General features: G+C 41.6%; 1 protein-coding gene across 11 annotated transcripts in view; it reads right to left on the bottom strand.

Annotated features, from left to right (window-relative positions):
- Positions 1-24605, bottom strand: part of akap13 (A-kinase anchoring protein 13) — a 120932-nt gene that overhangs the window by 15783 nt on the left and 80544 nt on the right. For 5 of the 11 annotated variants that reach the window (XM_030413976.1, XM_030413978.1, XM_030413980.1 and 2 more), the window contains 19 exons: positions 22244-22608; positions 20452-20499; positions 19409-19471; positions 18288-18468; positions 17746-17848; positions 14479-14521; positions 14087-14198; positions 11072-11231; positions 9282-9349; positions 9100-9166; positions 8233-8383; positions 7878-7990; positions 7420-7566; positions 6817-7061; positions 5579-5704; positions 5054-5171; positions 2046-2294; positions 1703-1779; positions 47-228 (listed from right to left, as the gene is read on the bottom strand). In XM_030413976.1, the coding sequence (XP_030269836.1) occupies positions 47-228; positions 1703-1779; positions 2046-2294; positions 5054-5171; positions 5579-5704; positions 6817-7061; positions 7420-7566; positions 7878-7990; positions 8233-8383; positions 9100-9166; positions 9282-9349; positions 11072-11231; positions 14087-14198; positions 14479-14521; positions 17746-17848; positions 18288-18468; positions 19409-19471; positions 20452-20499; positions 22244-22608 (2618 nt within the window). The remainder of the gene's footprint in view (positions 1-46; positions 229-1702; positions 1780-2045; positions 2295-5053; positions 5172-5578; positions 5705-6816; positions 7062-7419; positions 7567-7877; positions 7991-8232; positions 8384-9099; positions 9167-9281; positions 9350-11071; positions 11232-14086; positions 14199-14478; positions 14522-17745; positions 17849-18287; positions 18469-19408; positions 19472-20451; positions 20500-22243; positions 22609-24605) is intronic. The other 6 variants (XM_030413981.1, XM_030413982.1, XM_030413984.1 and 3 more) reach the window with 2 other exon arrangements.

Below are 24605 nucleotides of genomic sequence, written 5' to 3'. Positions count from 1 at the left end.
TGTTTGGGAAAACCCCTCAACAAACACATAAACACATCCCACTTACATGGACTGCATGGCTTCCTGGATGAGATGCATCCAGGTGTTGCGCTCATCCTTCGAGCTGGCCAGGACCTCCATCATCTCTGGCTTCTCAATGCCTGCCGTGATGAGGAAGAGGCCGCGCTCTTCGTTAGCGACCTCCCTCACAATCAGCTTCTGAAGGGAGATGACTGTGGAGCGCTGGTCCTTCAGGGAGAAGAGGGTTGGGTAAAGGAGGGGAGGGATGGACGGAGGCAACGGGGGAAGAGGATGGAAAAAAAAAAGATGACAGTGGGAGGGTCAAGGAGGAGAAAGGGGAGGAGAGAAGACAAATGTTGAGGATAGGGAGAGGATGGGAAAGGCGGGAGGAAGGGTGGGGTGAAGTCAGAGGGGGAGAGGAGGAAGAGATGGATAATTATAGAGGGAGGGAGGGAGGGAGGAAGGGGAAAGAAAGACAGAAAGTACAGAAAAGACAGACGTGCAGAATGAAGGGAGGTCAGTTAGGAAAAAAAAAGGATTATAGGAAGAGTGAGCAGTTGGTGATAAAAAGGGAAAAGGAAAAGAGGAAGAAAATTAGGTTTTGGTTATCATCCACATGAGAGTCGGCTGACTTAGAGAGCCTCAGCACACAACAAACCACGGGTTCATATCTGCTCTGAGCATTCAAACTCTGAAATTGTAACCACATCCCCACGTTTTTCCTGCAATCTCTTGTCTGAAGATTGAAGGATAGGTTCAGATTTTTCCGATTTTTTAAAATGTTTCTTTTCACTGTGACTAAGCTGAAAAGGAATGAAAACAAATTTTGCACAGAAATTCATTTAAAGTTCCAGTCAAATAAAATGAGGAGGATATCTTTAGACAAAGTCTTTTCATCGGAATTCCATCTTTGTTTTACTCTCCTTTCACTGCACCTCAGGCAAAGACAAGCAGTCTTTGGAAACTCAAACATGGAATTTGTACTAAAAGACTAACTCTGATTTGGCTAACTCAGACTCGCCACATTTAGCATCACATACATATGTCCCATCATCTGTCAGGGGGACCTAAGTGCTACTGACTGCTTGTTCTGTTGGTGATCCACACAAATGAAGAATGTTCTGCCCAAAACTCATGCTGCTTCACATTGCTGTGATCCAATAGGAACCACATGTTATTCCTCTTTTTATTTAAATCCAACAGCTTCAACTTAAACATGTCAAGCCTTGTTTTAATGATAGATGTGATTATTATGACACAGGCCTCCCCCTGTTGTAATTCCCCCATACTAAGTGTGTGGTGTGTGAAACTGTGAGCCTTGTAAACATGGAAAAAAACGCCTCAAAACTATATGATTTATCACAGTTGGGTTATATGCCGAGGGCCAGGACAGCTTTATTGGGTGCAGCTAGCTAGCAAGAGGCAGGCAATATTACACAATGGGAAAGCTAAACAGGCAAGCTAACGCTAACAACAACAGTGGGATAGGAAAATATGACAACCACATATCTGGCTGCACTCATAAGATCTTTATTACTGGAGGGATGGAGAGAGAGCGGAGGGAACAGCAGAAGGAAGGAGGGAGGAGGAGGAGGAGGAGTAAGAGGAGGAGAAGTAAGAGGAGGAGGAGAGATATCAAGAGGCAGAGGGAGAGAGAGAGAGAGAGAGAGAGAGAGAGAGAGAGATGACAGCAGGAATTTACCAGCATGGCGTAGACGTATTTCTGGTCTTTCTCTTGGAGGAAGACGATGACGTCTGATAGTAGCAGAGCATGTACGTCTGGAGAACAGACAGGAGAAAAGTAGTTGTTTATCATCAAATGATCAATTTATGTATTTTTGTTTTCTAAGGAGCTTAAAAAGACTATAGCTATCTATCATTTTGCAGAACAATCCTCGGTTGCATTAGAATAAATAACTACACTTTTGAAACTTGAAGGATTCATCTATTTTCACATTTCCAAACGATCCTGACATATTTACAGAGACAAAGAAAATGTGTTGTCTGTTAAAGGGCAGCAAAGCAGTCAGTGAGTATTTCCTCACCCTTCAGTCTTCCCTGGATGTTCTTCAGTTGCAGCACGCCATCGTGGATGAGCCTCCTCCTCAGTAGATCCTCCCTGGCAAAAATCTGACCGCTCTTCATCATCATGATGGACTTGCTGTCCATGCGGCCGTGAAATTCCTTCAGACGACGTCTTTTCTCGTGCTCGTTCACTTTGCTGTCCACCGCTGCTATCACCTCCTTCACCAACCGGACAGAATCCGTCAGGTCTTCGTAGTCTTCCTCGCTTTCTGTTTTTTGACATGTGACAAGGGGGGTTAGATAGGCAACAGCGAAGCAGTTAAGCATTAAGAAAAGTTTCAGGTAGAATCAAGCCAAACCATAACACTCCTGATGGGAGAGTATTGAGAGCCCACAATTTGGTTCACTCGTTTTATGCAGAAAGTTATCATTTTAAAGGTTAGTTGTTTTGTTTTTCCCAGCGCAGGCTAAAGCCATTATCCCTGTTGCAAGTCCATTTGGGGATTTAATGGCTCCTAACTAACACACTTCAACCAGATTGGTAGAGTGGCACAGCTGATGAGGTGTTTGTGCAAAGCAAAAGGTGCAGCGAAATTTGGTACCTCTTTTGGCCTTTAACTGCGTTAGCTGCATTTCCTCTCCCTGATAAACCTCTGATTGAAAACATCATTACAGAGAGAACTGAAAGCCTTTTTCTGGTTTCATATGATGGAGTTGGATACAAAAACCTTCAAAAGTCACCAACATTGTGTTCATGTGTGTTGAAAATGTGCCTTTTTCATTTTGACATCAACTTTTCTTCTGAGCAGACTTGCACCTGTGGTCCACAACATTTTAAACACTTCTTCTTGAAAAGGGGAGGCAGTTCCATACGTCTTCTCCTTTAGCAGGATTATTCCATCACGGAAAATATCCTTTTCTACCTATTTATCTCGTCTGCACGAGTCATCTGTATGCAACATTGGCCTCACTGCCTCACCTCTGCTTGTTGGGTTAATTACGGTCGATACTCTGTATAGATCGTTCTTTTCTAAATTGTTCAAAAATAACCTGCCCTTTCTTCCTGAAAGGCTTCATTCAACAAACCTTAATGGGTTTCAGGATGTAGAGAGTAAATAAGCTTTAAGATGCACACAGACGATTACCATTGTTACTGAATTGAAGTTTCTAGCATTTTGGTTGTGAGAGAATAAGAAAAGAAAACATGAGAAGAAAATGGAAACTTATTTCAGAAACTCCCTACCTGATCTTCCTGAACTTCTTGCTCGTCAAGTAAACAGTGTGGTGAGTTACTGCACTGACTTTTTACTTGTTTACTGAAATGTTACTTGTGTCTCTTTAACATTACATCTGCTTCATCCGGTGTGGTTGTGGTTTTGATCCGATTTAGTTGACAACACTTGTTACAAAAGCAAACAACCCCACAACTGTCACTTAAAACTGCGAATGATGCAAGGAAATGCACCACATTTGTCAGACTGAGCCCTGCCCAACTCAAATTAGAGACATTACCACAGGTTTTAGGACATTTTGAGAAATCAATTATCATTCTGGGAAATGCATTTATTTGTGTGTCACACGAGAAAATGTATTCAACTCCTGCATCTGCAACGTAAAACTAAGCTACTTGCAAAGACTGGAAACCAGGGAAACAGTTAGCCTGTGTCTGTCCAAAGGCTGACTAATTAGCATGTTATACTGGCTTTATTCAATCCATACAAGAACCAAAATGTAATAACAAAATGTTTTCATTCTCCAGGGGTCTAGTTGCGGATTCCCCTTACTTCCTGTCTTAACCATCTGGTTTTCTAAATGAAATGAATTTAAAAGCTTTTATGCGTAGAAGAGTAGAACTGGTAAGAATCCAATCATTAATAGCCTGTAGGTCTGCACACTTAAAAAAGCCCCAGAGTCATTATGGAGCTGATATGCAACTTGTGTATTTAGAAATTGGCTTTTGGACTGAAACTGCTATGTTTTTCCCCTGAAGTGGAATACTTCCTTCCTGTGGTTGTTGCACTTCAGTCCTCCTGAGCACCAAAATACTATCCCTAACTTAAGTGTTTGCCCTCTTATTACCACTCAGTATACATCAGAGTTGGCAGGAGAGAGTCATCTTAAACACCTTGGGGATTAAGTCAGAGCCCCCCGTCCCACACAGAACTATAAACAGGCTTTGGGGAAGGATTAAAGAGAATGTACACAGTATGAGGCCAGCGGACGAGAGCTGCTTCAAATCAGATATAAATATGGTGTGAACTATTTCAGCTCCTCAAAGTACGCTTGATCTATTATCCCCAAAACACCTGTTTGACATATGTTTCAGTTTCCCTCAGATATCTGAAAACATGTAAGGGACGAAGAGGAATTGATGAGCTTCTATAAGAGATATCATTTTTAGGACAGATGTGTATCAATCACGAGTCCAAAATTAGATAAATGACAAATATCAATGTAGCTCACACGAAAAACTGAACTGCTTGACTGTGTAAATTGCTTTTAGATGTGATTTCATTGCATATCATATATTCAATTTAATATCTAATGTGGTTTGAACTCCAAGTAAACTTTATTCTCTGATAATCCATAAAAAGCTAAAGCAGGCAACATTTTCTGGATACTAATGAATTGATTGGCCTTATTCTGTCTCGTTTTCTGTGACTTGTGTATGGGCAAATACTTTGGATCCAATTATAAAAATGGATTCCACTAGCAGAGAGTTCCAAGTAGAATAAGAGAATCTTAGTTATGTAAGAATGAACGATTTTGCCTCACTGCCTAAAATCTATGGCTTTAAATCCCTCTTTTGCTCTGCACTGAGAACTAAAGAAAAAATGATGTGCTCTGTATTGTGAATGCTTTGTACTGTAAATTATTTGCAAGGTGATTGTGTTAAAAGCACAACTAACGATTGATAGTGAAGACTTCTTCTTCTATCTTTTTTTTACCTTGACTACTACTTTCCCTAACTTACTTTATCATGCACACACATTAATAGCATGGACGAACAAGAAGACATGAAGCTAACCTTTGGTGTGCTGAAGCATTCTCTGAATCAGCACTGGGTACTTTGTTATCCTCTGGGTCACCAGCAAGATGCATTCTGGGATGCCGAGCCTCCGCACAATGCTGCTACTCATCTTTTTCTGGAAGAGCGGACGACAAGTGTTGTATTAAAATGTGCCAACACAACAGGTGGCTGAAACAAGGCAAGGTTTCAAACCACCACAGGGAAACCTTGAAACTCGACTGCTGTACAACAATGTATTAATAATACTTGAGAAGGTTTTTGCTGTGATTCTGAAAATGACAGTTACACAGACATATACAACGCACATAAAGAGTGTAGGGTAATGTGGCTTTTATACAAAAAGTTTCATATATATTTATGTAAAAGACTAAGAAACAACATTAAGGCAATACAGTAAATGGCTGTTGACTCAAAGAACAGCACTCTATAGAACACAATCTTGTTAGACATCTATTCAATAAAAAACTGGAAAACAAGACATCTTTAAGGGAAATACATCTTATGAACTTAGTTGTGTCTTACTTTGATAAAGGCCTTGAAGCGTTTGTCTTTGGTCAGGAGGTCCTTGTAGAAGTTTACCGCCTCATTGTGGCGGCTGCAGAATCTTCCATAAACCCTCTTCATGGTTTCGCCGTTGGAACCAGAGAACTAGAGCACAGTTTAACAAGCATGAATACACAAAATAAACAGTGATCTGCACAGCACACATTTGCAGAGACTATTAGGCACTATGAACATATCTAATTCAGAAAAAATGTGACTTTATATTGGAAGTGAAGGATATTAAAACTTTATAATATTACTTCCTGGATAGCTGACTGCTACTGTTTACGGTGGTCCTGAAACTTGGGAACAAGAGCCCACAGCCAACAGTGTGTGGCTCAAGATACCATGTTGATGACGGTTAAATCGCTTAACTTAGCATGTTAACATTCAAATATACCATCATAAATCATTGTTTAGCATGCTAACATTGGCTAATTAGCATTAAAGTATATGTGCATACTGATATGTAAGTATTTTGGATTCATTTAAATGAAACAATAAAAATAACTGAAATTATCAACAGAATGCAAAGAAATAAGAGTTTTGACGTCATGTCAAAGACATTTATGTAATGCACTGAAGAGATATCAAATGAATGTAGAACTCGGAGCTCCCAGTCCGGACCGTCAGCTGCACAGCTAACTGAGCTCGCTAGCTTTTACAGTTTGCAGCAGTTAACAGCTACTTGGTTGATTTGCTGCCTTCCATTTGTTTGAAGCAGGGGTCATTTCTGACATATTGCACACTCAAACAAAGTAGAGCTGAGGCTGATGGGAATTAAATAAAATGAACGTTAAATTAAAAAAAAGAAAAAGAAAATCTTTAGTTTAGCAGGTATTTGGTAATAAACTAAGGTACTAGACAAAGTGAAATGTTGACATGAGAAAAAGTCAAAAGGGTCACCGCAGTTAGTGGGAATTATCCTCTTTCAATCAAAAATGTGCGTGCCTAAGTTTCCTGGTAATCCATCCGGTTACTGTTGAGATATTCATTCTGGACTAAGTGTGAACCAACCTACTCACAGACTGGAGTAGATCATGGAAGTTGTTTCTAATGCACACATTTTGTTTTTTATGCTTTTTTCATATAAGATCATTAATATTTGCAGCCTTCGGGTCGTCACACTACGAAGACCACCAAAGTGAACAAATGCAAATCATTTGTAGAGTTTAAGGACCTGCATCCTCGTCACGCCAGCCACTCCCTTCTCTCACCTGGTTGACCAGGATGTCTCCTATCCTGTTGATGATAAAGCTTCCCTCCTCCAGCTGGCTCTCCCTTTTCCTCTCGACGAGGCGGCCGAGGTGCTGCGTGTGGAGCTCAAGGAGTTCATCTAGAGCGGGGAACATCTTCTCCACTGTCTGCTGCTCCAGCTGCACCTCCTTCTGCAGGCCTTTGCTGTAGACCTCTGACATGATGCGCAACGTCCGGATGTGATGCATCTCCGTCTGCATCAGCTCTGAAGGACATACATGGGGGGATACACTATATGTAAATGTGCTTTGGAATCATTTCAATCAAATGTATTTACCACAAGCAGATTCTAATTGTAAGCTGGAGACTTGTCAAGGACTTTCAAAACAATCAGGATGTATTTCAGTGCATATTCAAATGAGTGAAATCTGCAGCCATAATATATCATTAAGATTTGTTATTAATTAGCTGCAGTAGAGAGTAGAGACCTAGATGAGAGTGTGCATGAGTATTACTGAATAACTACACTTTGTTTTAACTTCTTAAAGCTTTCTTTAATTTGCCATTAAGTAAAAAAGAAAAAAAAAACAGTTTCAAAGTTTATTCCAGTTCATCAAATATACCATAGATGACATCTTGTCTCTTCACCAGCTCCTTGTCCAGCTGCTGCAGGTACTGCTGCTCCACTCCTAAACTCCATGAGTCAGCCTCCAGCTCCTTCGCCTCTCCTTCAAACTCCCCCATCAGCTGCCCGTCCATCATCTCAGTCCCTGAGGGGGGGACAGCTTGTACTTTCAACTTGGAGCTCATGTTACAGATTCTATAGCATTTAGTTTGTATTACACGGCTTTTAGTTATTTTTAATTGAGATGACCATTCCTTCTGACTAAGACATTTTAACATTAAGGGAGAAAAGTCACGATTTCACCAATTTGCATCAGAAAGAGCATTTTTTATTATTAGTATTGGATTATTAGAATGTTGTTTGACATACACTCGGTTTTCCATTCAAAGGCTCAAGGCTGATTGGCAGCTGACTTTGGTAGTCAGATTAGTAGTGTATGTGCGTGTGTGTATTGACCTTCATCAGTGAGCGACTCCATGGACTCTGTGACCTGGTTGGTTCTGTTGAGGGAGTCAGTGGACTGGGAGAGATACCGCAGGCCTTTAATGGGCATCTCATCAAACACCGGACTGAAAGGAGACATTAATTAAACAACAATTAAACAAATGATATGATTCGCATTTTTACAGCCAGGTACAACTGAAAACACCCATTAAGCTGTTGAAAGACAGATGGTGCACTGCAGCTGGCAAATAAAAAGTTCAAAAAGACGAGCACGAGAAAATAAAAAAAAACTGTAAATGCAAATGTCAAATCGCAACAGAAACGTGCAACTCATGAAACACACTCACACACAAACGCACACACTCACCCAGCGATGTTGCTTATGGAGAGACTCTTGGAGAGGTTGTTGCCATGGAAATTCATGATGCTAGTGTGTCTTCGTCCTGATGGGATCATCAGCGAAGAGTGGTCTTCAGGGGACAAGATGGCCGACCAGGGGCGCTCCCTCGTTCCACCAGCTGGGCCACAGATACAAATGTCACAGGAGACAAATACTATAATCATCATTGTGCACTAAATGACAAACAATAAGACAACTTCATCCTGTCATTGTTTGAAATACAGATCGGCTTGGTATTTAATCACTATATTATATATCATATCATATGTGAAGTTACCCCTTGGTTATATACTGAACTTGGAAAGAAATGTCTTCAACCTCTATGCACTTTAGAAACAGAATGAGTTGCAAACTATTTCAAACTTGTATGTCTCATCCCAGGGGCCGAATTTAAAGTTCTAACTTTTAGTGATTATGTGATTTGTGTCTCTGATGCTGTGTGGGTTTTTCTTCCTGCTGCTCAGGTCTCTCTTGCAAAAGAGATCTTGAGCTTAGTGAAAATCCCTGATTTAATAAAGGTTATATAACTAACATTAACTGTACTGTAGATACAGTACCACAAGAGACGACATCATTTGTTTTGTAACAAATGTAAGTTCCTTTAAGTGATCTAAAAAAAAAAAAATTAGGATCACAAATAACTTACTAAAAATAGAGATACCAGTGCTTTAACCCAATAGAGGCATTCATGCTCACTCTGAACCCTTAATCTAATTGGCTGCCGAAACTTAGTTAATATGAGCTACCTTTAGAAAACTCAGTAAGTTACAGTAAGTAAAATAAAACCTTCAATGTGCCGGGACTGAAGAATTATTAGAAGTCTGAGTCACTCACATTTGTTCCTCATCGTGACTGTAGTGAAAGAGCTTGAGTCTGGTACTGCATACTGCTGTTTGGGCAGCTGGCCAGAAAAAACAGACAATAAAAGCATAAATGAGGAGTTCAAATCAATATTGGCTGCAGGACAACAGAATATTACAGAATAAGAGATGGAGTTACTCCGAGGGAACTTTTACCTTCATCTTCACCTTGGCACAAACAGGCAGGCTGTCCCTGCAGCCCTTATGGACGGAAGCATTACAGTCTGGAAAGAAAAAGCAACAGAGAATACTGTGAGCGTGATGGCGTGGAGGGTGTGTGGAAAGGTGGGGGCTAGAAATTCTGACTGGTTTTCATAGCCGGCCAGGAAACTCCACCAGCCCACTAATGAAAGCCAGACTGGAGCAGAGCATGTGATGCAATCGAGGGGTAATACTGCTCGTGGACGGAGGAGAAGGGAAAAAATAAGATAGGCTGACGTCTGACGCACACTCACACACACACATAAATACTGAATTGCATGGGAAAATTTCAATTATGTAAACATTCCCAAATCACCATGGAGCAGGGGTCATCATTCAAGATTGCTAAAATAAGATCTATGCTCTGTGATCTGATCCCAGTGAGTCAAAGACTTTCATTCCCCCGTACCATAATTTGAATTACATGCTGTCACATAATTTTGCAAGAGTTCACTTTGAAGCACAAACCTGGCATGTTTATTGTCCATACTTGTCGCTGGTCATGTCAAAATCTAGCTTCACAAGTTTCCATAACCTGCTTAGAGGCCTTTTTCCAATAGACAGGAGTGTCTTAAACAGACATGTTGCACAAGAGAGACCCACAGGCCCACTATCAGACCGTGTCACCATGCATACAACATTTCCGTTCTTAGGATTACATCAACGCTCTCAGTCAGAACACAATCATGTAACTCAACAAGTGCAGAAAGGCAGCAACACTTTCAGGTTACAGGTTCTTTTTTTACTTCCACCTATCACCTAAAACGTGTGTACAGTACACTGTTGTAACTGTAAATAAAGATGTGGATAAAAGTATCTGCCGAGTAGATTATGCGATATGTCTAATTATGACCCGCACAATAAATCCAGCTTAAATTCCTGCAGTATTTTTCTCCTCCTAAATGGTTTTATAGGGCAGTTTACTGCCTTTTGTGGACGTCCCACTAATTCAAGCTAATCTCAGACAAAGGATCACTGTATTTGTCTGTCGAATGGACATCAGCCAGACATCTGCGAGCACAACCCTCCCGAAAACACCCTCAGAACCTTCTGCGGCTCCGAAAATACGAACCAGACCAGCTGAACACAACAAGGGCTGTTTTTGCCAGTCTGAGGCAGATTGTGACCATCGAGAGGATTGCTGTGATCCATCGGAGGGCTGGTTTCTCCTTTTTAGGCTTTCTTTGGGGTTGTGCCAAAGTCTTGTGCAATAAACTACATCCTCTTTAGAGCTGCTGCTGCTGCTTCAGTGGAAAACAATGCAAAAACTGTGCTGTTGTCTCCACTGAAAGTCTGGCTCAGTAGCACTTCAGACAGTTTCACTACTCCAAACTAATGGTGATGTAGCCTCAGCCAAGTATGAATGATTCTGTTTTGCTGACACTCTTTTTTGACGACACAACACATACTTTCTGATGCTTTAAAACCTAGATTCTATATTGTGAGCAGCTGACAAATAAATGAAATAAATAAATACAATTTTGTCTATGATATACATTGCATCGTAATCACATGGTTCAAAAGTTCTGACTGAGCCTCTCCACAAAGTTGATGCGACTTCCTTGTCTGATGATGTAATCATCTTAGGGCATATTTCACTACCGCTTCCTTTTTCTCGTAAATCAACAATAATTTCAATAATGGATCATAGAACACTTAATTGGTTTGATTAAAGCAACAGGAGACCTGATCATTGGAGTGGAAAAAGTGCATAAAAAAAAAAAAAAAAAGACAAAGCTACTCACGAGAGCAATGGTACGCCTCCTTGTTGTTGAAAGCCTTATTGCACTGGAAGCAGTGGGTTGCCTGGCCTGAGCCCACTGCCGTGAAGAGATGACCATTAACCACCTTCTTGTCCTTCTCTTTGCCCTCCTTCTCCTTCTCCTTCTTGTCTCTGTCCTTTTCCTGCACAAGTGGAATGATCATAGTTGAAACACAAACCATAGAAGCAGAGGAAGGTCACCGAGTTCAGCCATTACTTGAGCGCTTGTACCAAGCATTCAGATTTTACATTTTAAGTGTAAAGAATAACATACGAGGCATTGACAAAATGTCTAACCACGTGGCTATTCACTTGTGTCAAATTCCAATCTGAATCCTGCAGAGCAACATTATTACTCTGATGTAGTACACAGCGGGGGGCTTTGCATATTAAGTGATGCATTATTTATGCTGACACCAAATTGTCTCATTAAGAGGCTATTTTAAATGTGGGACATCTTTGTTTCAGGCAGTTTGTTGCTGCTGTGCTTCAGTTAAAGACAATAGGATTTTGTGTATAAAACTGATATTTGGTACATTTTTACAGGATTACCAGTAGAGGTTTATAATGCTGGCAGTACATAACAACACTTGGAAACAGCTACCAACTCGACTGAACATTTCTACCAAAGGACAGTTAATGATCAAATAACTTATTGTCTTGTTTTGTAGACTACAACGAGGCGCTTATTCGAACCGTCTTCTGATGGATGAGACTTCAGCGTTCTGAAACACACTACTACTGACGGAGACGAGCTGTCTGGGAATCAAATCTTTGACCTTTCCATAACAGGGCGGTCTTTCTGCTGCCTCTGCATTCATGGACAAGGTCATCCTCAGCTGTTGGTCATCTCTGTACACTGAGCTGAATCACAATCCCATAAAGTGATGCAGAGAAGAACAGAGCTCTTATTCTCTTGGATTTACATCACACAGCCTCCACCCAAACCCAGAGGAAATGGGAAAATGGAGTTTCCAGCTCCTTTTAATGGCCGGCCCTGGGCCTCTTGGTTTGAGGGGACCACAAAGTTCTGACTTTCTACAGCTCATTTTGTTTAGCTCCTTCAAGATACCATTAGGCTGACTGGACCACAGCAACCCTGCATGTTTTACAGCCATTACAACACTTTGCATTCATTGTCATTTCCTTCAACAACAAAGCTATCTCACCAAAGATGAAACACACCGACAAATGTTTTTTAGCTACAGGCACAGTAACCTTTCTAAGAAGCCGTTGCAGATATGTTTCCTGTAAAATTAAAATAATACAAAAACACTTCAACTTCTTGGAATAACACAGGAAGCAATGCCAATTCTCGGCACATGATTTTTGCCTAAAAGCATTACAACAGGAGAAGTAATCACTTGTGACATCTAAACCAGAGCTTTAGACAAAAAGACAGTCTACTGAAACATAATGTAACAAGCGATGACTTCAGTGGAAAAAGACATCAGCCCAGAGGGGAACAGCAATCACTTTAAACATGATATTGTGACAGTCCCTTTCAGTACAATTCGACTGGGAAACCAGAACGTGCTGTTCGCCTACCTCCAGCCAACCTTTCCATTTCAGTGAGAAGCCATGGCTCCCTGTGAATCTCCTGTATAACATCCCTGGCTCCGGCTGGGCAGCTGAAGCTACTGCCTGCACTGAGGCACCATCAGGAAGGCAGCAATGAGGAAGTTACTGGCTCGTTACAGGAGGTGCTATTACTGCAACGAGCCTTCAGTCTGGTATAGACACTATGTCAAAACTGCGCAGACTAGATTCGCCTCCAGATATTTGGATATTGTTCAGATACTATGTGTGTACATTGTCGCTAAAACAGATCATGTGACAAAAGTCACGAATAAAACATTTTGGGGAATTTGTGTTTTGAAAAGAAAAATGTGAGGGGGATCCTGAAATCTCATCCAGTTGAATTCAATTCAGATATCAGAAGTTTTGATGTGGTGTGTGACGGGTCTGTGGTCGATGAAATGGCCATTTTGAAAGCCACTCAACGTTGGACATATATATCATGGATAGAGTCCAATAGTCCAAACTTTGCTAATTGCCTTTAAATCAGTAAAAATCTTCATCAATAGTTCTGACCTTCGACGGGGAGCAACCACAGTTGCAGGATCCTGTCACTTTAAAAGCAAAGCGAGGGCTGAGGTTAGAGATGAGTTTAGAAAACCACAGCCAACTCCAGCTTCCTGTTTTACTTCCTGTTCACCCCTTGTCTCTTTGCAAGGACTGCACAATTACTGACAGCGAACACAAGTTAACATGACTATATATAGCTCCTTTTATTCCCAAACACAACTATTAATCAGCATAAAATTAAAAACTAATACTAACAACTGTATTTGCAAATCATATCAATAGATGCTCCAGTACAGTATACAAGTACTTTGATTTTCAAAGCACAATGCTGAATTTCAAGAGTTCCAAATTCACATTAAGTTTTATTCTTCCACAAACATAATTCAGCAGACAGAAATAATAAGGTTTGTCCTCAATCACAATGTAACAACAATGTAATGATGTAACAAATACTTACTGTATTCTAAATGGAAAGAACACCTTTATCAGGGGAGTTACCTGAACTGGCTCTTTAACCACATCTTACACCATAGACCCACGTGTGTGGCTGGAAAATGTTGTGGGCTCAAAACCAAATCTGAATGGGGAGGTCACAAGAAACGCCTACTTGCCCTAAAGCGAGACATCTAACCCCCCAACTCTCAGACTGGGGGCTGTTGGAGGGCCGACAGATGTTGTAGCACAGGCCAGGACCCAGTGTGACTGTGTGTTCATGTGTAAATGTTTAGCAGAGTGGCGGTGAAAAGAAGGCTGGAAGAAATGTTTAAGGAGGAGAAGTCTATAAAAGGAGGTGCCCATGAAGCCGTGCTGTGGGAATCAATAAAGTAAATAGCACAAAATGAAATATAGTAAATATACTGTTGAGGTCTTGCCACGGTTTTATTAAGGATGACAAAAAATGTTCCCTTACCCTGGTCTTCTTGTACATCTTGTTCTTGAGGTAGCTGAAGGTCCGGCTGACTTTTGTCACACTTTTTCCTTCAGTGTCGCTCCGCAGGGGCCCAGGCTCCTCCTCTGATATACTGGTATAAGCGCGCACACACACACACACACACACACACACACACACAGACACACACACAGACACTCATTTAATTTTATCCTCAAACATCTGTAGTCACAAGGCTTACCTGTTCAGACATTCTGAAAACGGTTCTTTACAGCACTATAAAAGGTTGCAGGGAGACGTTTTGACTGCATACAAGAACGTCTCGTCTCCATAGAACTATAAAGGTCACAGCTGTCATAAACAACAAAGAACTATTTTCCGGTAATGTGTATGTACGGCGTCTACATACTGACCTGTATGCTAGTGAGCCAGAGTTGCTGGAAAACGACCTCATACCTGGAAAGAAACAAGAAAGGAAGTGAAGAGTAGGACAGAGATTCAAGAATTGGGGACAAGGTGGTTTTTATTCCCAGTGTTTGTCATCTCAGGTGGACAGTCTTCATTTTCCCTGTTTCCCTGTCTCTGTTTAGGGGTTGACCACACCATCCACAAGGTTGCCCTGCTTATCTGAATATACAATATACAAAATATACAAAGGATTGTCAGCTTCACTTCTGGCTGTGAGGATCTGGAAGAGAACTGAATAGACAATGCCCCTCTGGTCTTCAACAGCTACCTTTAATGTCCTTGAGCGAGGTATTTAACGTTTAGCTACTCTCATGGAGGCCAAAAACAAAATGACTCTGGCACTGATGAGGGTGACCAGCACTGAGGCCAAAAGCTGAAACTGAAGTACTGCTGTTAGATCCAGTGCCAGTAATGGCTGCAGATACTGGCTCCCAAAAAATTGCTGGCTGCATAGACATCCAACCTCATGAAAAAGAGAATTTCAAAATACAAAGTCAATTTTTTTCCCACAAGACATAATGGTCTCAATACTTAATCATATTCCATTTATTCTGTGTCTTGACTGTTCACACAGAGCCATGATGGCCAGAGCTAGCTCCACCGTGCCTCCTTGATTATTCAAATTTGGATTGCCTGGTTCCATTAACTGCCAAAATATTGGCATTTTCCAATTAATCTCTGACCTGGTGGTATTTTTAATCAGACAGCATATAATATGAATAAATAATAGCAATAAAAACATGTAATAATCACCACAGGGTCACTACTTATTTGGTATCAGCTAAACACTGGCATGCATATTTTAATGGCAGACACATCTGCCTCCATCACTTCTACTCAATATTCTGGTGTACATGCAAATATGCAAAGCATCGCTCGCCTGCTCTGCATCAGAAAGTCAAACCCGAAACAGGATAATGAGGGCAAAGTTGTGGCCCAACTCTGTTGCAAGCAACACAGTCAAGGAGATTGAGGACACCAATGGAAATATCTCACTGCTAGGAAAAGGGAAGGTTCTGCGTCTTTTACTAAAGGTGACGGGCTCACATTTATCTGGAGGGAAGAAAGGGCTTCCTCACTTCACCTGCAGTGTTTATAGTTATTCTTTTTCCTCTTCCCCAGCATTTGTGTTTCATTTTTGCATAGTGACGAAAACAAGGACTTATCTAAGTAAAGTTTGGCTAAACATTGGGCTGGGCGGGGGACAGGAGAAGCTGAGGTCTTTCTTAACGTCGCCAACAGGAATCATTAACACCAAGCTTGCTGACTAGGTGAGAGGTGGCTTCCTACACCCATGATTTCACTACAAACTCACTCTAATTGCACATTCACACTGCAAGCAGCTTAATATCAGCAGTAATTAGTGGCTTCCCTATGACAAGTTTGTTGCAGCTGAACTTTTGGGCTTTGTCGCCCTTCAGCATCTAGGTGTGTTCAGCGCATAACTTTTATGTTACCTCAAAAGCTTAAGCACAAAAGAGAGTACTTAACCAGGATAAACAGTCAAACTGAGAGGTTATGTGTATTTTGTGATGGAACCATACAATAAGTAGCAGTATAATATAGTCATCTACACCTATTTGAATGATTCCAGAAACATAACGAGACACGTCACGAGATTTGTATGATAACTTATTACTATTTACTTTGATTGATTACATGTCACAAGTAATAGCCTATCAGCAATATTAGATAATCTGAATAATCACAATCTGCAGTGTTGTGTGCTGTACACTGATAGAGGCCACAGCATGGTGACTACAAACAGAGAAAGAATGCTGCATCAGAGCCAAGGTAGTACATTTTCAACTCAATTTCTTTAATCGGCGATGGGACACAAAAAACAGATCAGGAATAGGCTCTGCTCTGCCCCGATAACTGGCCAGGTCGACAATCAGTCTACCCCAATTATTAAGGCCTGGATATGGCTGTGCAGTTCAGGCTCGACTCCAATTTTGCCAAGCAGCCACTTACAATATTGCCACAAAAAATTCCCCTGCAGTCCAAGAAGAATTTTCTCCAGATACTGCCACTGACAGAGACATTTTTAAAATGTATCACAATGTAAAATGAATAGGCTGAGACAGAACTCGTAGGGGGCACCAGTGGGAGAAACACAACTGGGAATATTCAATGGCACATACCCCAGAAGTTACTCCCATATCTTTTTTGGCCTATGGGCCAGACGAGAAATTCTCATTGGACTGAATGGGCACCATCTTTGGGTCCAGTATCTGATTATATTATACATCTATGGGCAGCCCTGCTCATACCCATAAGAACCGGGCCCATTTCAGCTCGATGAGCCATCATTTCTGTTATAATCACATAGTGAATAGTAATGACTCTGGGTTACATTTGTCTGGGGGAGATTGAGGACACTAATAGGAAGAGCTATTGTTCGGATTCTGACATAAGTGCTATGCTCTACAGCAGCTAGGTTTACAGTACATTACTTACTCAAGTTGTCCTCATCATCGCTAGATGAAGAGTCCCCGTATATAAACTGAGACTTTGATTTGGTGAGGATGGGGGAAAGGTTGAAAGAGAAGGAAATTCGCCTCTTACGTCTCAGGTGTCCCACTGCTGGGGGAGGCAGGAAGGAAAGAACCACAGTAGGAACTGATCACTTATTAAAATTCTGAAACTTTGTAATAAACAGTGACGATGGAGGAGAAACAGTAAAATCTGATCATTTTAACTGGTTAAAGAATCAAATCGTTTAAAGGCCCTGCACACCTTTCACATGAGGTCACTGAGCTTTATGAACACATAAGAATGATACAAATCTAACCTACCCAACCCTGAGGGTGCAAAAACCATAGGGTCAGAAAGATATCGTCCAAGTGTGCCTACACAGGCAAATAAGCATGAGGGAAATAACTGACCTACATAGGACCAGGGGTGTATAGGGCCTTTGAAGTATTTACAAATCTTTTGAGCGATTTTAAATTAAACAATTCTCTTCACACCATTAAATTACTGGGACGTCTGAGTTTAGAAATGAGAGCATGGGAATTGTGCTTAAATTGCATTTGAACTTTTAGATATTTACCACTTTATTCACCCATTTAGCCTGCTCATCTTGTAATGTTGATAAATTGGGACTTCAAAGCAGGAAAGTAGAAAGGAAATCTCATGATAAAGAGGTCAGGGAGGCTCAGCGTTACAAGGAATCAGGATAGGTAATTGCCTTACAACTTGTCACTCACCATCAATGTCTCTCTGGCTGATGGCGAGCATGGACACAGACTTAGTGAGGGGTAGGGTCATAGGAGGACAGCTGTTTCGCAGAGGTCGATACCGCCTTGATTTCTGGGGTGTGAGACAAGGTTGAGTTAAACACAGTGTATAACAGTATAAAATGAAAGGCGTTCTGAACAAGGCAGAGATAACGCGGAACAAAATGTTACCGGTCACTAAACTAGAAACAGGAACGACACAGTCAAAAGGGAAACTACACATGTGATTTTTTATGCCGTGTTCACGATGCAGTTTAATTCGAGCAGAGAGAAGCCGCCTGAGGGAAGCGATGTTTATTAATTCTTACTAATCCCCAAACTGACAGGTCTCAAAGTTCCCCAGACTGTTTATAAGTCTTGTTTTTGTACAAGCAAATCCATTTCTACTCTCATGTGAATTAAGCTGAGGATGTATTTGTGCATTGCTTGGGGCCGAATGTGTCACAGAACGAAGATATGACATCTAAAGGACCAATGTGATAATTGATGTGTGTGAGTGTGTGTTAGCTGACCGGGTCATGTCGTCTGCTGTGCTCGCCAAGCCCTTCCTCCTGCTCCTCGGTCAGAGAAACCATGGAGCCCCTGTCATCGCTGTCATGCCTGGGCACCCTTGAAGGCTCCAGGATTCGGGGCCCCTTGGTGATGGGGCCCCTCAGCTCTTCTTGGACCCCACTGAGCCCCTCCAGGCTGTAGCTGTAGTGACAAACAGAATCAGAGGTGACCTCAAAAGAAGGAGGAATGACTTCACTCTTCACATGCGCTTCACTTTTCATCACAGCTTTCTGGTTACACAGAGCTACTGCTGCATCCGACGGACACACACAGACATGCACGCTTGCACCTGTTGACAGACACACACACACACACAGCTGGTCCTGCACAGTGTTTAGCCAGCTGAGTTATCACTGGGCTCCGGAGCAGATTTACAGCTGAAGCAGCGGCAAGTGACTTCCAACATCAGCATCAGCATAGAGCGCTGCAGCTGTGATTTACAAACCCAATTACATCGATCTATGACTGAAAATAAGAGGCCTTGAAAAATCCAATACAATGATTATGGAGAGGAAAACTACAGCTACATTTCAGGATGAGCTATGCTGCGCGGCTGCGGCTCTATCCGCTCCAGGACAGACTAGGTGAAAGTTAAAGCTCCAGCTGTAAATCTCTCTTATCTTCAGCCCTTGGCTTTGCATGGCACTCCATTATCCAGCAAATCATCAGTCCAACACATTCAAACATCACTAACCTATACTGGACCGAAAGAATCATGACTTGATTATCAGTGACTCACCTATCCTCAGGGCTGTGAATGTAGATGACTATATCTGTCATATTAAAGCCTGCTTCCCGCCAGTATTATTGCATGCTATCCTACAGAGCCACAAGGTCCTCGGGACTGAAACATAACCAACACCAGCAGCCGCTGCTGCAGTCCTCTGCTGTAAGGAAGCTACTGACTGACAGTCTGGGCAGGGCATTCATACACTCATAAAAACACATACTCACAGGCATACATGCCCTCAAACACCACAAATGCAAATCAAACAACATGTAAATACGCCCTATTCAAAGTGGGTCAGAAAAACAAAACACCACACACACACACACACACGCACACACACACACGCAGTACCTGAGGGAACTAACTACTTCCACACCGTGGCTGTGGGGAGCATCGGGAGGGCACCAGCTGATGCTAACAGAATGTGAGGTGGAGGGGTTAGTCAGGGTAAAAATGGAAATGGAGATAAAGATGAGTGATGGTGAGCAGCGACGAAACAGTGAAGCAGATAGAGGAGGAGTGAAAAAGTTGCAGGGATGTTGGAAGAGGGAGACAAAATGCCTTGATCTAAACCAGTGCTGTGGCGGCCACTGCTTTCTTGTCAAAATGCTTAGAGCAGAGGCCTCTGAACAAGCTCTTAATTAGCGCCTGAATGACAGAGAGGCGGGTTGATGTTGTCAGCCATTATTACCTAATCACATATATAGCTATCTACATCTCCTAGAATTTGCAGCAGAGAAAGTTTAAAGTTAAATTGAAAATTGCACCCTTACTAATAAAACTGAAATTGAAATTGAAAGGATGTTTTAGATCAATTAGAGACAGATCGTCCACCATGGTGCAATGACATCTTTATGACGTCGATAAAACGTACCATCTTGGTGTTAAAATTCTTTGTTCACCACATCCAGGAAATAGACAAGAGCAAGTTCCATCCAGCTATCCATGACTGAACTCAGAACTCCTCTGATGCCTCTACAGTCCTGAAAGATTCTCAGGACCTTATAACACCAAAAAAAAATGTAAATTAAAAAAATATCTGTTCTCGATCTCTAACAACACAGTCCTCTGAGCCTCCAGAGCATAAACCCGCCTCTTTCCATGCGACTGCTTGTTACAACCACTGCAATACAAAACACCAGTGTGTCTCAACCATATATTTGTCACAGTGTTTCTTGCGCATTCCGACGGGTGAAAAGGGAGCAGCATTTTTTTTTCAGCGCAGTTGCCTGCAGGGACGGGGCACAATGCAGCAGCAGTTCAGCAAGCATACATTAAAAAAATGGGAGCTCGACACAGACTGCAGCCACTGTACATGAATTTGCCATCGCACGTCACCTAGCAACAAGTCAATCTTAGCAGTAGATGAACTGATAAATGTGATTCATTAGTACCTTCTCCTGTGAAAGGTCGGCTTCCTCTCACCAGGGCTACAGACGGAACTGGAGGTGATGGATGAGACAGACAGGAAGTGATTGATGATGGGCGAGATGAGGTGGGATGTGAGGGGATGACAGGTCAAGAAGAACATAAAGAATTAATGAATTAACTATTTTATTTGCTGATGGGACCATAATCTTTTTAATCTATGGGGACAATTGTGTGTGTATGAAGCTCTAAGGCACACTTCCATGTGTTCTGTATACATTCTGATATTTTCTTACTAATTGCCTTATGTGGCCTGTGCTCTTCCAGGTCGACATGGTGGAGCATGGTAGAGTCATGTGCTGCGTCACCACTCAGCGACACCTCGGCCTGCTCAGTTTTCCTCCTGGCTTCACATTCTTTACATGCACGTTGTAATGTAATGTACTTGTATGAGTTGTATTTTGCCATTGGAATCTGTAACTGTATGATTTTGATAGTCTGAGGTTTCTTCCATACTTTATTCCCCCCCAGCTACAAGAGTTCTATTAGGGGGCTTTTCCTTACTCGAATCGAGGTTCTAGGAACAGAGGCTGACATTCACTGAACATATTGTAAAAACCATTGAGACAATGTGTGACTGTGGGACATAATTGCACTTTTGCAGAGAAGTAGATGTCTTGACCAGGTGATGTCCTGGACTCCCTGCTGGTTGCCCAACAACTCACAGTGAAGTTACCACACCTGACCAAGAAGTTTTCCCACGCACAACTTCCAAAACATCCTCAATTTTTGGTTTCCCCCTTAAGTAGATTTAATCGACCGCATAAAAAACATATTTTAGTGGTTTCCCCTGTTTCCAACCTTTACGCTAAGCTAAGGTTGTAGCTTAAAATGTATTGAAGCCATCATCTCATTTAACACTATTCATTTGAAATGTGACAAAACAGTTAAAGGGGGCAAATCAGGCAGGAGGTGCTGATGGCATGTTTTTGTCTCACTTAATTACCTTATTTTACTGCCACTCGACATGTACAAGATACTTCTACAGTCACAAATATTTCACAGTCCTTATACTTCACATAACCTGCATGTTTAGCAGCAAGCATGACTTGTCTCTTAATGTTCTGTTAATCACTTTGGCATGCATCTTAGGTGCTCCAGGTGCCTCGTGTTTATCTAAAAAATAGCATCTCCAGTCAAAAATATATATTTTTTTTTCCATCATTAGTTACACTGTAAAGAAGACTACAGATGAGAGCTCATGGTGATGGCAGTCTTTGCCAAACCTCAATGTAAAAATAGCAACTGATAAAAGCGAAAAGGAGCTAATTTTCTGTTTTCAGTTCAACATTGACAAAGGCCTTTAAGAGCCAGTCAGTCTGTGATAGGCTGCTGTTATAGCTCAGACAAAAAACATAGATGTCAAGGTCATGTCTGTTTTGTCCTCAGTATAAAAGTGACTGGAAGTAGGACACGGTTTATGTTAACTGTTGACTACTGTATTGTGATTGTGAACGTGTGTGAAACTGTGTGTTCATGTGTTGAAGCTGAGGAGTGTGTCTCTGAGTCTCTGTGTGTGTACAGTGTTGGGAGCTCTCTACCAACACCAAACAAATGGCAACACAGCTGCTCGCAGCAGGAGGAGGAAACACTCAACATGGCACAGAGGGAGTGACATCAACAAGCTCTAATAATACTGACGTCTGCACAAATCAGCTCTACTGACATCCAGCGACTAACACGGAAAAAAGGACAGGACCAAAAAGTGACATTCCTATCTCACAATCAACTCAATCCACAACGTCATTAGAAGTTCACCTCCTCTGGTTCATCTCTGCGTCTCCTCCGTTGTTCTTCCCAGGACCCCAGCTGTGGCGGCGAAGAGGAGACAGGGAGCGGATACTGTTCCGGAGGAGACAGGAGCGCCGTGGCACCTCTGTCACTCTGTCTTTGGCCTCTTCTTCAGCTTCACCCGCTGCTCCTCCTCCTCCAGCACCACTGTCCGTTCCTGTAGTGACAGTAGCCCCAGTTTGGACACCTTCCTCTGGGCTCCAGCTACATTCAGGGCCCTGGCTCCCCTCAGGACTGGAGCTAGCCGGACCAACACTGGCAGTGTCGTCTGTGGAGGAGCAGGAGACGGAAACCTCGCTGGTGCTGTCTCCTCCTGTCACTGGTTCATCATTCTGAAGACATCCAAGAAATATATTTTGTCATTATTATTTGAAAGCCTTACTGCCAGGCAACATGCCCCTATAGGGTCTGTCAGAGTAAAAGAAAGCGGCTAAAAGTTAGTTGATCATGTGCCACTAGTACAGCTTCATTAACTCAATAGTGAGCTAAACTTTAATGAAATGTTGACTGATTTCTTTTTTGAGGGACTAGGCATGCATAAAAATAGCCTTTTTCACGCTCATCCCATATTTAATCAAGGGGCGCTCTAGTGGAAAGTGGACTCAAGTGTCAGTGCCTTGCACCGCTCACAGAGCCTCACAGGAAGTGGGACTATCCAGCTGCGGTAGCAAGGGAATACTTAAAATCCATAAGCCCATGTCACCATTTTATCAGCTGCATAGATGAAGAATATAATGGAATAGAACAGAATAAAACAGAGCAGAACAGATGTCCTTCAGATTATTGTTAATTACCTAGCCTATCACGTTGAATAGCCATCAGCATTTCTGCACTGAAGCATGCGATGAATTAGGAGAATGCCTGAGAGCTGTTTAACCCACAGGAATGGGATATAATGAGGACCAAATGGCAAGGCTTAAGGATAATGAGCCAGAGCCACTTTATAGCAACACTGACATTAAAACAAACACCAATAAATGATGGCAACCTTGTGAAAATAAACCTTTCCCAGGAAAATGTTTCTGTTATACACAGTCTTTTCAAGGTTCATCCATCACTGTTACAGAACTGTCCTAGTGACTCAGAAGTAAGGCACATGAAAAATATACAGCATAATATATATATATATATATGTACATATACACATATACACACACACATAAACACACATATATATATATACACACAGATACTTAAAAAAGAACATGTTATAGGGACTCCTTGTATTGTTCTTGACCAGTCTAACCTATCTGACAGCCCTGTAATATAAGCAATGAAATAGTAAATAGTCGGGTCTGGTGGGAAAGAGCTCCTGGGCAGGCGCGCACACACACACACACACACACACACACACACACACACACACACACACACACACAGGTATGGGAGAGTCCATTTAGAGCTAATTTGGAGGTGTGAGATTTAACTGGACCTATTGTGCTGCCAGCTGCAGTGTGAGAGCCGAGCATAGAGCTGCTCCTGTTGGAGGCCTGCGAATGAAAGATCTGCTTTATGCTGCAGGCATGACTTCCTCTGGGAGAGAGAGGTTGCGTATATGCTCAGAGTGCACGTGACTGTAGCGTATGTTTGTGACACACGTATTAGAGCTTGGAAGATTCAGCTTAATCTGAAACTTTATTTTATAATGTTATCTTATTAAACTTGTATAATGTTTGCTTTTAAATTTACCTTGTTAAATCAGTGATCACCTAATGTTACAATGTCTTGTTCAAGAGCACATGGATCTGGCATGTTCTAAGCTTCAGTACTGCATATAGGTCTGTGCTCGACAAGATTTAAAAACTTAGAATTGGAAATCTAAGATTAATTATCTTGTTTTAATTATGCGGACTAATCTTAAATTCTTCATCAAAAGTTTATGTCTTTGTGCCTCAGGAGTCACATTAACTGCAAAACAAGCTTTCATTTTTCAGTGTGCTAGAATTTTGAATGGAAAGAAGTCAATAAAGAATTAGTTGCCAATATTCCGTGTATTTCACTCATTAATGTGCACCAAGTCTGCTCTCAATTAAATTGATCCAAAACCAGCATTTTTCAATAATTTCAATCCTCTGAACACTGACCAGAGCTACTTATTTCTATTCTGAACCAACTTAATCAGAAAGATTTTTTGTCAAGTACAATTATCCTCCTGCATGGGCAGATCACTTCACTACTATTTAGTCTTATCTCCACAATTTCTGTGTTTATTTCTTGCATTTTACCTTTCCTTTGTTGAAGTGAACGCTTTGACCTCAGAGTTATGAAACACTTTCTCTCCCCATTATTCTACAGCTTTTAGAAAATGTACAGTACCCGATTCTTTGCA

The sequence above is a fragment of the Sparus aurata genome, chromosome 4, assembly GCF_900880675.1.
Source record: "Sparus aurata chromosome 4, fSpaAur1.1, whole genome shotgun sequence".
NCBI classification, from domain to species: Eukaryota; Metazoa; Chordata; class Actinopteri; order Spariformes; family Sparidae; genus Sparus; species Sparus aurata.
This window is presented reverse-complemented; position numbering and strand designations above follow the sequence as displayed.